General features: G+C 33.7%; 1 protein-coding gene across 3 annotated transcripts in view; it reads right to left on the minus strand.

The window, feature by feature from the left end:
• TRPC1 (transient receptor potential cation channel subfamily C member 1) overlaps positions 1-13760 on the minus strand; it is a 72852-nt gene that overhangs the window by 22851 nt on the left and 36241 nt on the right. For all 3 annotated transcript variants that reach the window (XM_036754087.1, XM_036754088.1, XM_036754089.1), the window contains 3 exons: positions 10851-11187; positions 3898-4037; positions 1529-1672 (listed from right to left, as the gene is read on the minus strand). In XM_036754087.1, the coding sequence (XP_036609982.1) occupies positions 1529-1672; positions 3898-4037; positions 10851-11187 (621 nt within the window). The remainder of the gene's footprint in view (positions 1-1528; positions 1673-3897; positions 4038-10850; positions 11188-13760) is intronic.

The raw sequence follows: 13760 nt of genomic DNA on the forward strand, positions 1-13760 counted from the left end.
TCCCAGTAAACTCCAGTGGCTACCTATTAATTCCAGGATCAAATATAAACTCCTCTTTTGGCATTTAAAGCTTTTAATAATCAGGACCCTTCTTACCTTTTGAATCTTCTGACATTTTACTTCTCTCCCACCCCCCATTAACACACTCTACATTCCACCTACATACTGGCCTACTCATTTCCTCATACATGACACGCCATTTCCAATTTTTGTGCCTTTGCGCTAACTATTCCCATTCCAAAAATTGTTTTGTCTCCTTACCTCTGCCTCTTATTTTCCCAGGCTTCCTTCTGCCTGGGAAATCCTATCTTCCGCAGGAGGCCCTTCCCAGGCAAAGACTTTCATCTCTGAGATTACTTTCCATCTAATTCTGTATATATCTTTTGTGTGCCTAGCAATTTTTGAATTTGTATCCATTATAACATGAATTCCTTGAGGGCAAAAAGAGTGTTTTTTGTCTTTCTATGTATCCCCAGTGATTAACAGTGCCTGACACACAGTGCTTTATTAATGGGTTTTTTTTTGATTGACACTGTATTTGTTTCACACTAAAATGAGAGATCAGAGATGTACCGCCTGAACTGGATACCGGTAAACCAAAGATATTAAAAGAACAATGTATTGGATAGATCCTCCATGGGAGTTTTATAAAAAAAACTTAAATAATAACTCCAGAAAATGAGAAGTCCTGGAAGAGTTATAATTGTTATCAAAGCAGGGAATCCCAACACAGATGCAACTGAAGGTCTAGTATACCACCTTTAGTTTGGTGAAGACAATTCATGAATTTGGGTTTAAAAATAAATGTAATAAATTAAATGGAGCTCAGTTACTTAAGAGAATTAAGTTAGCTCTTGCTAGTAAGTTCAAATAGTTGTGAATAATTCCTCATGTTTTTTACTAAAAACGCAACCATTATATATCTAATAATTAATAAAGAAAAGAGAGAAACCAGAATACTTTGAAATAACATTTCTTTTTTCAAATTATTACAAAACATCATTTAAAATTTTAATCAGGTTCTTAGCCTATTTATTGAGTAAGAATGATTGTCGCTAATTAACCCTTCCTACTTACCTTCTGATATTCATGAACTGATTATTCATCCTCAGTTTTCTTCTTTTCTCTCCTCCAGGGAAACACACCTTTTCCTGATCTTAATATTCTAATACTTCAAGCATACAGTAATAACAGAAAAAAATTTCACAATAAGAACTGACAAATTAAAATTCAGAGAGGACCTAATATAAATTTATTTAGGGCCATATGAAAGGATATTCTTAATAAAATTTAAATGGCTTAAAAGAAAATAACTCCAATTTAACCAGAAATAAGGACAACAGTCACAGACTGTTCAAGGCCTTCATTCGTTAAGCGATATGGAACATATGGGATTCAGCTTTCCCTTCACATGAAAAGTATGTACAACATTATATCAAGGTCATTTAAATGTTCACTGTTCTGGTGGACATTTAATCATCAAATAACAAATCTCTCAAATTCTCTTGCAGAAATTTTAATCTTTTACCTGTAATGGCCCCAAGATGGAGCTTGTCGTATACATAAAAAAGAGGCGGAGGTAACTCAGAACATTAGCAAAAGCAAAAAGACCTTCTGCCACTAATGTAGGATGAAATGCGTCCCAATCCTTTCGATCAGCTGAATCATGAAACTGGAGTTAAGAAGAAAAAAAGTCAAAAGCAGGGCCCACTATTTTGTTAAACAAAAGTGAATACTTTCACTGTTGAAAGCCAATTCAGAAAAGTGCAGTATATAACGTGCATGGATTATATGTATGGATTATGGAGCAATCTCTCAGAACAGTTCCATATATTCATCAAGCATATTCTTTAACACTAGATGGCTAAGGAAATATAATTTTTAGTAAACTAAAAGGTTTTCTGAAGTGCATTTTATTCACTAAAATCCTGGAACACATTACAGAATCATAGATTTAGTTCTGGAAGGGACAACAAAGGTCATCTAGTATAATATCTCATTTTACAGATGAAGAAACTGAGGTGTCAAGAAGTTAAACACCTTGCCTAAGATCACACAGGTAGAGCCAAGACTCAAACTTTGACCTTTTGACACCACAATCATAATATTCTTTAATTCCCTGGTATGTCAGAAATGCCTACCAAATTGCACTTTTTTGAAAGGCACTTCATCCAGTCCCTAGAATAAACAGCCTACTTTTAAATTCTACCTGAGATAGCGAATATAATCTTAAATAAAAGACAGATTCGTTTCATGTAAAGATTAGTGAAATTGAAGCCAAAAGATCAAGAATCTTTTGATCTGAGTTCCAGCTCTGTAGCTAGCTAGCTTACCTGGGTAACCTTGGACTTAGCTTAATTCCTCTGTGAAATGGAAATGAGGCTATTCATACTGCCTACCTTATAGGGTTGTGTGGAGAGTCAAATAAATAGCATAATAAAACACTTTGTAATTATAAAGTACTATACAAATATGAGATTTTCTAAACCAAATTTTTATCAATTGAATCACTTAAAATATACTAAGGGACTATGCTATTTTAAAGAATCATAGATCTGGAGCTGAAGGGGGCTCAGAGGTCACCCAGCCCAATCCCCTCATATTACATAAAAGGAAACTAAGGCTCAGGAAGGTCCAATGATTTGTCCAAGGTCAAACAGTTATTAAGTATCAGAGAAGTTTGAGCCCAGGTCCTTTGACTCCAGAAGCAGGGCTCTTTCCATTATATCACACTGACAGTTATCTCTTTTAAAAAGCAAATGATCACTTCAATGTCTCTGAGTATAAAATGAGACTAATATGGAATGAATTTACTAGCTTAGATATTTTTTAGGTCAACAATAGAAGATACATGTTGAATATGAGAGGTAACAAGGTTGACGCCTGCATTCTCTACTTTTATCAATCCTTTAAAACCATAGTTACATCTCTATTCCTGCTCTAGTTCACAAATCTTTCCAAAAGAGTAAGGTATAGATTGTGTACAGGAAGAACAGTGAGTCAGTGCCATCTATAAATTTTCTTAGCTCTTACTGATTTCTTTCTAGGGAGGCAGTTGCTATAATGGAAAGGGTGTTGGCTTTGGAGTCAAAGGAACACGGTTCAGATCCTGGCTCTTACACTTGTTACCTGTGTGACACTGTTAGACAAAAGCTGACCTAAATTATAAGGTCCTTTCCAGTTTTAAATCTGCAATTCACAATACTACATGCTAGTAATATTGTGGTAGCAGCAATTTTGATGACCATATTCTCCATTTCCTCATTTGTAAAGAGAGGGGGTTAGACCAGATGACCTTGGAGGTTACTTCCAAATCTAATATTCTATGAGTCTATATTCAAAATGACTACTATCACCTTAAGGAGACTGGGAAACCACAGGATAGATAGAGCTTAAAATTCTAATGTAAAAACATTAGAATAATGGTTATCCATCTTTAATAAGCATATTCTTTAATAATGAGGCTAGAATTTTATTAAACTGGAACTAAATCTACTAAAAGGAACCTTTTCCCCCCTGTTTAGAGCACCTTTAAGCTACAAAAGAAAATCGGCATTATATATGTGGCATGTGCAAAACACATTATATAACATTATAATCGGATAAAGGACTCCTGAGCTACTAAGTTTCTTAGATAATACAAATATCTAACACTAACAATTCAGTTTTAAGTTACTTTGTACTCTCCTTGTAAGCATGTTCAGCCCTACATGGGGAACAGGAAACCATTAACCCACATAGTTTTAAGCTAGTGGCCTACTTAACTTCCATAGATAAACTTGATTACAGACAAGTAAAAGATTTAAACTCCTGTTATACTGGGGTTACAAATCTGGAGATTTTTGATGTTCCCCAATAAACTTTATTGCATTTTTAATTGATATAGTGAATAATCACCTTGTTATGAGCAACAACTTTGAGGGTAAAGGTTGCCAAATAAAGGGAATTCATGACAAAACTGAGTTGATTACGAGATTCTTCTAAAAAGTCTTCCAATCCATCATACCAGAGTCTTTTAACATCTGACCACACCATTCCTAAAAAGGGGGTGGGGGCGGTGGGGTGGGAAGAAACATCAAACAATGCACACTTAATTCTACTATATAAGAAGAAAAATACTTAAAGTAGAATAAATAACTGAAATAGTACACTTGGGTCACTACAGTCTTATAAAAATAAAAGACTTTTTAGTAAAAAGAAAAAGATACTACAATTAGAAAAATATAATCATAATTTATACTGGAGAATGAGATGACAGTGGAAAAATAGTTAAGGAAAACTTGAAAGGATGGGTATTCATGCTTAAAAAGTCTAAATATTAATAACCAGAAATGCTTCCATAAATAAGTTATAAACAAATATTTATGAGTAACAAAAACATTAATGTAATTAAAGGAATTTCATGGCATATTCCTCTATTTGGATGCTTTTTAGGAGAACACAAAGTAACAAAAACCTGAGCTTTTAAATAAACACGGGAGGAAATCTATTTAAGCCAAGTAGATCAAACTCTGGCTTTTCTATGACCAAAATAATTCCAACAGAAAAGTATTTTAGAAAATTCCTACTTGGGTGCATCTGAACCTTATTTGATACAGAAAGAAAAGTTTCAAAACATTTGCACATTCCTAACCATCAAAACTTTTTTTTTAAATTGAAGGTTTACAGAAGTTGAGATGTGATCATACCACTGAAACTAGGATGGCCATTTTCTGAATGTGTTAAACCTAACTGTCCAAAAGAAGACATTTATTTTTGCTGCAGTAACCGAACTACTGTCCTTTAGACTTGTTTCAAACTTTCCAAGATGTGGAAGACTTCTGTTTTATTTACTGTCCCATGTAAGGATCTATACACAGGCTTCAGACAAAAAAAAATTAAATCTCCCCCCTCCCTTTTTCCCCCAAGAAATATCTCAAAAGATATCTCTTGAGACAAGAGACATTAAAGGGATATCGCTCATGGAATTCTGAGGTTCTTGAAAACCATTGACTTGAAGATTATCAAAACAGGCAAACGTTTTTTTTTTCTGTATGTAGTTTTTTTGAAAGAACTAATATTTTACCAAATATAATGTCTATTTTCTGAAATAAATGCTTCAGTTAGGAAAAAACCTACTAGGATAAAAATAACCTTTGTGGAAAACTTTTTTGAGTAAAAAACTTGGGATGCTTAATTGGCATAGATCTACATGTTAACAAGGAGGGTAAAAAGCTAAATCATGCTAACAATTATCTGCTAGTAGAAATAACATTCAGTAAGAAAATTCCTTCTACAAAATGCAGGTGAGCAACAGGCTCTGCAACTTAGTGAGTTGCCTGGGTCACAAAAACCTTAAGTGACTTGCCCACGGACATATAGCCAATAGATATATATATCAGAAGAAGAGCTTGAATCCAAGTCTTCCTGACCCTAAGGCCAGGTCTCTCTACCACTCTAGCACACTGCCAATCAAGTGCCTCTCAGACGGACATAAATCTAGTGTAATATAGGATATACAATCACAACATTGCAAATTGCTATCTATTCAAATTTATTTTTAAAAAATTTAAGGTTAACAAATTAGTAACAATGAAGCAAGAACAGCTAAAGCCTTCATCACTGATTTCTAATTAAATCATTGGATTTAAAATTGAGGGGCCTAATAATCATTATTTTCATTCCAAGTTTGTCAACCACTCGAACTTAGTTTCTGGGATCTTATTTGTAGGATACTCTGAGTAAGGAAACGCCTTCTACCAATGCAGATCAGCAACTGCTTTGCAAATAACAGACTACTAGAGAGTTTTCTGGAACAATTAATAACTTAAATCACTTGCCCAGGGTCACAAAGCCAATATATGTCAGATGCAGGTTTTGAATCCAAGCCACTCTAAGGTGAGCCTTCTATCCACTACTGAATGCTTTCTCTCTTGACTTCCCAGAGGTACAATTTCTTTGAAATGTTCAATTTGCTATTAACGTATGTTAACGAAAGTACATTCACCTTAAGTTCTGCATACCTCAAAATCAGTATAGATATGATGGCATTTGCAAAATGACAATCCCCTGTCCAATAAAATTTGATAAATTATCTTCACTTTAAGTAAATTTTTCCACAGTAAGTCCTGTTATTTCGAGTTACATCACTGTATTGTCTAGATATTCTACTTTAGTCAGATCAAAGCTTTCTAAATTGACACTTCATCTAGCAATTATTAATTCCCCTCATATGTCCAGATTAACAAATAGTTCTCTCTGTATAGTCTAGAAGGAAAAGCTAGCAGGAAAAATAGACTATAAATCTTCAACTCGATGAATGTAAAAACTTTAGGCTTTTTCATGTTGGCTACGATTTCAAAACTTCTTTTTGAAAATAATGTTCCAATACACAAGAAAACACTGTGGGTTGATACATCTGTCAAACTCACTTGCATTTCTTTGGGTTCAAAACAATTTCATATTTGAAATTATATAAGAATTAAAAGCAATATGAAAAGTATGTAAATAAAAACCATTTTAAATAGCAAAAGAAAAATATATTTAGAATCCAAAACACCACTTTCAGTCCTAAATTGCTAATACCCACAGAAAATGTACAGATCATAAAAACTCAGGTATAGCTTATTGAAACAAAAGGCTGCTCTGAGAAGACTGAATTTATCTTCAAAGATTTCTACTGGTTTAGTCAATATTACCAATATTGAGTATTTATAAACTTTTTTTTACTGAGTAGACTTTTCATTAAAGTGATGTTATTGAGAGCACTATTAATACAAATCAGTAAATGAATTGTACAAATTGTCTGAAGAGTCATAAGACTCTTTCACCTAATAAACAGTGTTAAATATTGGGAGAAACGACATAAATATTCTTCAACACTTAAGCTCCATTGAGTCAGTAAGACCTGACAATCAAATGAAAATTAACCATGTGACACAAAGATGTCACATTTTAAGTTCAATTCAACAAGCATTTATTAAAACATATCATATGCAAAGTATTGTGCTAGGGAGACAAATTTTTTTAAAGACACAGCTGCTCTCCAGCACCTTACTGTTCTGCTATGGCTTACATGGCTTTTGATTTCAATTTCTACTAATCTCAAGTAGTTTTATTGGAAAATTAGCTGAACATAGACAATGACAAAAGCAAGACATTCCTTGAAGCCAACATTTTGGGGGGATGTAATCTGGCTCCTGACCTCATCATTCAATTAAAACTGTCCTCTCCAAAGTTACCAATTATCTCTATTAACTGCCAAATCTCATGGCCTTTTCTTGATCTTGGTCCTTCTGACCTCTCTATAGTCCCCGAAATAATTGATCACCTCTTCTCCAGGTTTTCTTGACACTTTTCTCTCCTGGTTCTCCCATCTGTCTGGCCCCTACTTCTCAGTCTCCTTTGCTGGCTCTTTATCTATGTCATATCCACTAATTGAGAATATCTCCCAAGGCTCTGCCCTGGGCCTACTTCTCCCTTTACACTAATGCCACTTGGTGGTCTTTTCACTTTTAATTTAAAATACTCATTTTGTGTACTACAAACTTTCTAGCTAAAAATGACAATGTTAGGCTTAAGTGGAAAGATGTTTGATTGTTTTAAATTAATTTTTTTAAAGTAATAGTTTTAAATTAACTTAAAATATAAACTAAAAGTTAATATTAGAATGAACCAAGCTCGGTCCTTAAAAAGAGATATGCTGATGATTCTCAAATCTACTTATCTAGCCCTACCCTCTCTGCTGACCTCCAGCCTGCCATCTCCAACTGCCTATTAGTTACCTCAAACTGGATGTCTCAAACTCAATGTGTCTAAATTGAACTCATTATTTTTTCTCCCCAGAGTCTCCCCTCTTCTAAACTCCTGTATTATGATGGCACTACCATCATCCCATTCTCCCACGCTCACAACCTAGATGTCATCCTCTACTCCACACTATCTCTAGCTCCCCATATCCCATCTGTTCCCCATGCTTATCAATTTCACCTTTGAAACATCTCTCAAATATGGCCCCTTCTCTCCTCTAACACTGCCAACACCTGGTGCAGGCTTTTATCACCTCATGCCTGGATGACTGTAATAGCCCAGTGGTGAGTCTGCCTGTCCTGGTTCAACCTATCCTCCATGTAGCCACCAAAATGATTTGCCCAAAATATAGACCTGATCCTGTCACCCTTTACTCAATAATCTCTAGTGGTTCCATATTACCTCCAGGATCAAATATAAAATCCTATGTTTTCAAAGTCCTTTATTACCTATCCCTCCCCTACCCCCCTACCACACCTACCACCTTTCCAATCCTCTCACATTTTATAATGAATACTCTTTGATTCAATGACACTGCCGTCCTTGCAGTTTCTCACATAAGATATTCCATCTTTTGCTCCCCATGCTGGGACTGTTCTCCCTCCTCATCCCTACCTCCTGACTTCTTTCAAGTCCCAGCTAAAATTCCACCTTCTACAGGAAGCCCTTCTCAATTCCTCTTAATTCTAGGGCCTTCCCTCTTTTAACTGTTTCCAATTTATCTTGTATCTTAGTATAGTGTCTGGCACACAGTAGATGCTTAATAAATGTTGACTGATTGAAATATTAGAACATACTTCCTTCTCTTCTTTCAGAGATGGAAGACTATGGGTGTGGAATACCACATATAACGTCAAACTCCTTTATGTGCTAGTTAGTTTGTTCAATGTCTTCCCCGCTCCTTTTAATTCTTGATCAACAAAAGATATCAATAAAAATTAAAATTGTAAATAGATTAAAAATATAATTTTTTATAAATAATGATGAACAAAAGGTAAATATGTTCAACTGTATTTTCTCCAACTATACTAGAACTCTAGAGAGTCAAGAAAAGTTCAAGTGAGGTATACATTTTCAAAGTAAACCAATGTTTTATATTGAGGAAAAACAAAAACCTTCAAAAGTTCCTTCCCAACAACAGAACAAAGATATGATAAATTTGAAAGGTGGTACTGTTTTGCTGAAGACAAAACATACAAAAAAAATGCCCCAAAACAAAAGCACTAAAGTATCATTAACAGAGGGAAGAGAATGCTGCCCTCTAGATAATTAAAAAAATCAAACTGATTCCCCATTAATCTGTTAGGTTTATTATGTTATATATTGTTTTGTAAGCATAAGTTTTTAAAAATAACAATTTTATTTAGTTTATTTTATACTTTTAAAAATCTGAAAATATTAAAGAGACTATATCTACCATTAGTCAGAACCATAACAAAAAATGAGTCAATAAAGCAAGGATTCTTAACCTTTTTTTGTGCAACGGATCCCTCTGGCAGTCTCATGAAGCCTATAAGCCCCTTCTCAGAATAATGTTTTTATTTTTTAATTTTTGTGGATTAAAGATAGTCGTTTAATCAATTTATGAACCCATATAAACAGAGGCAATCTTTGGTCTGTGGTGGCAGCCAGATGGTTTTGTGGATCCCCTCCTGAAGAACCCCAAAATTCCCATGGTAATTATAGAAAACAGTCAAAGACAGGAGAAGCTAGAGAGTGCATTACCACTTATTGGTGGATATTTTTGGTTTTCTGCTTAGTAATGAGCTTGGCATTTGTGAATGGATCATGTACCAGTCACATTTGAGTTGCAATATTCTTTTTTTTTTCTGATTGCTCTTATATTTGAGCACATCTTTTTTTAATAATTTTTTTTTTTAGTTTATAATACTCAGCTCCACAAGTTCCTGGGTTCCAAACCCTCTCTCCCTCCCCCTAGCCCCCCAAGACGGCATGCAATCCAATGTAGGCTCTACATATACCTTCACATTGAACTTATTTACAAAATAATCCAGTTGTAATGAAGAATTATAACCAACGGAATGAATTATGAGAAAGAAGAAACGAAACCAAAAAAAAAAAAGGAAAAAAAAGAGAGAGAACAAAAAGTTTGCCTAAATCTGCATTCAGACTCGATAATTCTTTCTCTGGATGTGCATAGCTTTTTCCATCATGAGTCTTTTGGAGCTGTCTTTGAACCTTGCATTGATAAGAGGAGTCAAGTCTATCAAAGTTAGTCCTTACAGATACCGTGTGTCTGTAATAGTGTAAAATGATCTTCTGGTTCTGCTCCCCTCACTCAGCATCAGTTCGTATAAGGCACAGAATAATGTTTTTAAGTGCATAAAAGAAAATACATAATATCACAAGGTAAGAAATTATATTGAAAAATACAGTTATCAAAATATTTTAAAATAACTTTATGGATCCCAGGTTAATAACTCCTACACTAGAAGTTTACATAATTCTAAATTTAAATGTTAGTACTATAAATTATTATAAAAGGAAGACATGGCTGAAGTGATTCATTAAAAATGTTTGGGTTCTTTAAAGCTGAAGTTTCATAGGAAATAAAATAATATTTCAAGGAATCCATTATTTCACCAATTCAGAAACTTCTTCCATTGGCGTAGATAGAAATCCTTCCACTGGATTTTATCATCCCATACCTCAACTAGTTAACTTTAAAATGGTATACGAGCACAAAACTCATAAGTTTAACAATGATTAAGCTCCAAGTAGGATTATAATTTTTTCTAGGAAAAAAGTACAATATCTACTTTCAACATGAATAAAAGTTCAAAGTTTTAGAGGAAAATCCTATAATTCACATGTAACACTTTATTCAAGAAAAAAGAATTCTACCTCCTCATTTGTCAAATATGAAGACAGATGAGTTATATTAATCCTTTCTGAAGTCATCATCGATAGTCCCAGAAGAGTTCAGCTCACTCTTTCTTGCAGTTAGAAGTCAGATATTTTATAAACAGCACAGAGCAAAAGAGGACTAATGAGTTTGAGCTAAATCAAGACAGAACTTTTAAAATCAACTGGATACTTACCAATCAGCCATATAATAAGAAGATAGTCTATCCTTTCAAGGGCTGGCCCCATGGTATTTTTCTTATCCTCGTTGTAGACCAGGGAGTATAAGTTAAGCAACAACAAGAATGTAAAATATGAAGCTCCATGAATAATAAACTTCATAAAAGGTGTGTGGATTATTCGACCAACTTGAGATTTGGGAGCTATCAAATAACAGAGTGACAGAACTGGCCAAAAGATGCCAACTGTCAGAACCGTCAATATCTTCTTACAGGTGTGTTTACGCCGGTAACCTGCCATCTGTCCAAACCAAACCGTGTTGAGGAACTGCTGACAGTTAGATTGAGAGACAAACTGAAAAGAAGGCACAAAAAATTAAAATAAAGGATCTGAATACTGACTGATCAACCTATTATCCAAGTTGCTATTCAAGGTTTTAAGAAGATTAAAAATCAGTATTACAAAAATTCTTCAGAAAGAAAAGCAAGATTTTTTTTACCAGAGCAAAGAAAAAAATTATAATACATGTCTTCTCAAATAATTTCACTGCACTTATTTGGTATGCAAAATGTAGTCTTGAATTGTTTTATCAAATATTAAAGGTCATAAAATGTGGTTTTCTGAGAAAAATAGTAAACATTCATTACTTTCCAACTACAGTAATAAGTATCGTAGTTTAATGGAATTAACACCACTTATAGGAAATTCAAATCCTAGATCTTATATCTAAAAATGTAAATAAGGCATTAATTTTTTAAAATTTTAAGCTAATGTATGCACATTGAAACAAAGTCAAACCCAGATTAAATGTAACATGAAAAAGAAAAGCACTGAAAAACATTCTTAACTGGAGATAACAAATACAGACTAGTTTTCTCTATGAATTGCTTCACAATTTAGAATGGGCAAGCTTTTCCAATGCATTAAGCCTTCAAAGTGTAATATAACTTAAGCAGCTTGATAACTCTAGATTCATTAACATAAGACCAAGTATAAATACACAAAGTAAAATGGAGTGCTTTGAAATTATTCAGACAACCAGAAAGCTAAGTGGTATAGTAAATAGAGCACTGGCCCTGGAGTCAGGAGTAATAGTTGTATGATGCGGGGTAAATCACTTAACCCCTACTACCTCCAAAACAAAACTAAACTAAACTAATTATTCAGACAACCTTATACATGGAGCAGATATGTTCTGACAAAAATAATTTAAAGATCATTTTTCCATGTCCTATTTTTCTGCTGAAGGATCTTACAATGTAGAAAAACAAATTTATTGTTTAGGAAAATAGTAAACTAGTCAATATGATTGCCATGAACTTATACAAAGGACACAGTATGAACAAAAATATCATACCATTCATCACAAGTGCTAGTTTGGCACTTGGCTCTATCATTCTTAGTGGCCAAAATGAATTATTTTCTTTCCTTAATAATGGAGTACCTGAGAGATATGTTCTCTTCCTTTCCCAATAAAGTTTCCAGTTTAAAGGATCAGAAGAATAGTTTCTCCTTCCCCCAAAAGGAATTACAAGTTTGGATGCCCTCCTATTCCCCTCTGCTACATCCAGTCGATAACTAAAAATCAAGCATCTTAAACAGAAAAGCTAAAAAAAAAAAGATAATTGCTACAACATATTTTTCTTTTTTATTCAACTCTAGCTATTTTTTTTAAGTTTTGAAAGAACATCAAAAGATAACTTATTCTTATTCTGAATCATATAGTTATTATAACTACTAACTTCATCTCAAGGCAGAAAAGACAACCAAACCTTTCTAAGCATGTTAAAATCTATACTATTTTCAAGGAAAGAATTCCATAACTCTCTCTGTAACCTTTTAAAACAGTTCTTTCCTTTTAGGACAATCTACTTTTCATCTAGTCTAAATCACTCCTGATTCCTGTTTCCTCTTGTTTTTTCTTCAGTGGAAACATCTCCTTTAGAAACTAAGAAATCAAAAAAATACATATATATCACCTCGCAACCTCCTCTTCTTAAGGTGGAACTACTGTCTGAGTTCAGTTTTCAATCTCAGCCTTTCAATGAATCCCTGCATTTCACATGCACCATGGGTTATGGAACACATCGTGATCAAAGTTTGCAATGTAATGCAAAGAGTGTATAAAAGTTGTTACATTCTGTATTTCTGTCAACATACTCCAATATTGTCTTTGCTTTTAAAACTACTTCTGAATATTGCTGTCATATTATTAGTTTATTGCATACTGAACCCCTGACAATGTAAGTGCTCATAACTAGTAATTCTCATCTTATATTCAGTTTTTTCACTATAGATGTGATATCTTAAACTTGGACTGTACAAACTTACTTTATTCTTTGTTTTTGACTCAGTGTTTCAGGTAATAACATTGGTAACCATGAACGAAATACATGGTAATCAATGCATTTAATAGTAAAAGCACAAAAAGGCACATAATGGTGGTTAAAAGGGTGCTGAGAAAAACACGCTGTTAAACTTTTCACACTTTAACTTTCACCACTATCAATATTTTGCCTTCACCCAACACCTAGAGAATTAAACTTCTTTCCACTACTAGGAGAAATGAACTACACCAAACTATAAATGATATTCTCACCATAAATGAAATAGGACTAAGTGAAGAAGTCTTTACAGTCACATAATTGATAGCTATAGAAAATATAAGATCTCACTTCATTCACTAAGTCAATTGGAACACATTTATTAACTCAGTAGGAAAAAAGCCTTTAAGGCCCTTTAAAGACAAGGTGTCTCCCAAACTTACATCAAAACCATGTAAGACTCTTTAACAGATGAGATTAGAGAGATAATAAATGACATCAAAGGGAGATTCAAACAGAGAGAGATATGTTTTCAGTGTTTTCACCAAAGGTGTCTGCGAGGATCAAGGATGATGTTCTGCATGAAGTCTTAAGAAAACAAAT

This window comes from Trichosurus vulpecula, chromosome 4 (assembly GCF_011100635.1).
Source record: "Trichosurus vulpecula isolate mTriVul1 chromosome 4, mTriVul1.pri, whole genome shotgun sequence".
In the NCBI taxonomy this organism is placed as follows: domain Eukaryota; kingdom Metazoa; phylum Chordata; class Mammalia; order Diprotodontia; family Phalangeridae; genus Trichosurus; species Trichosurus vulpecula.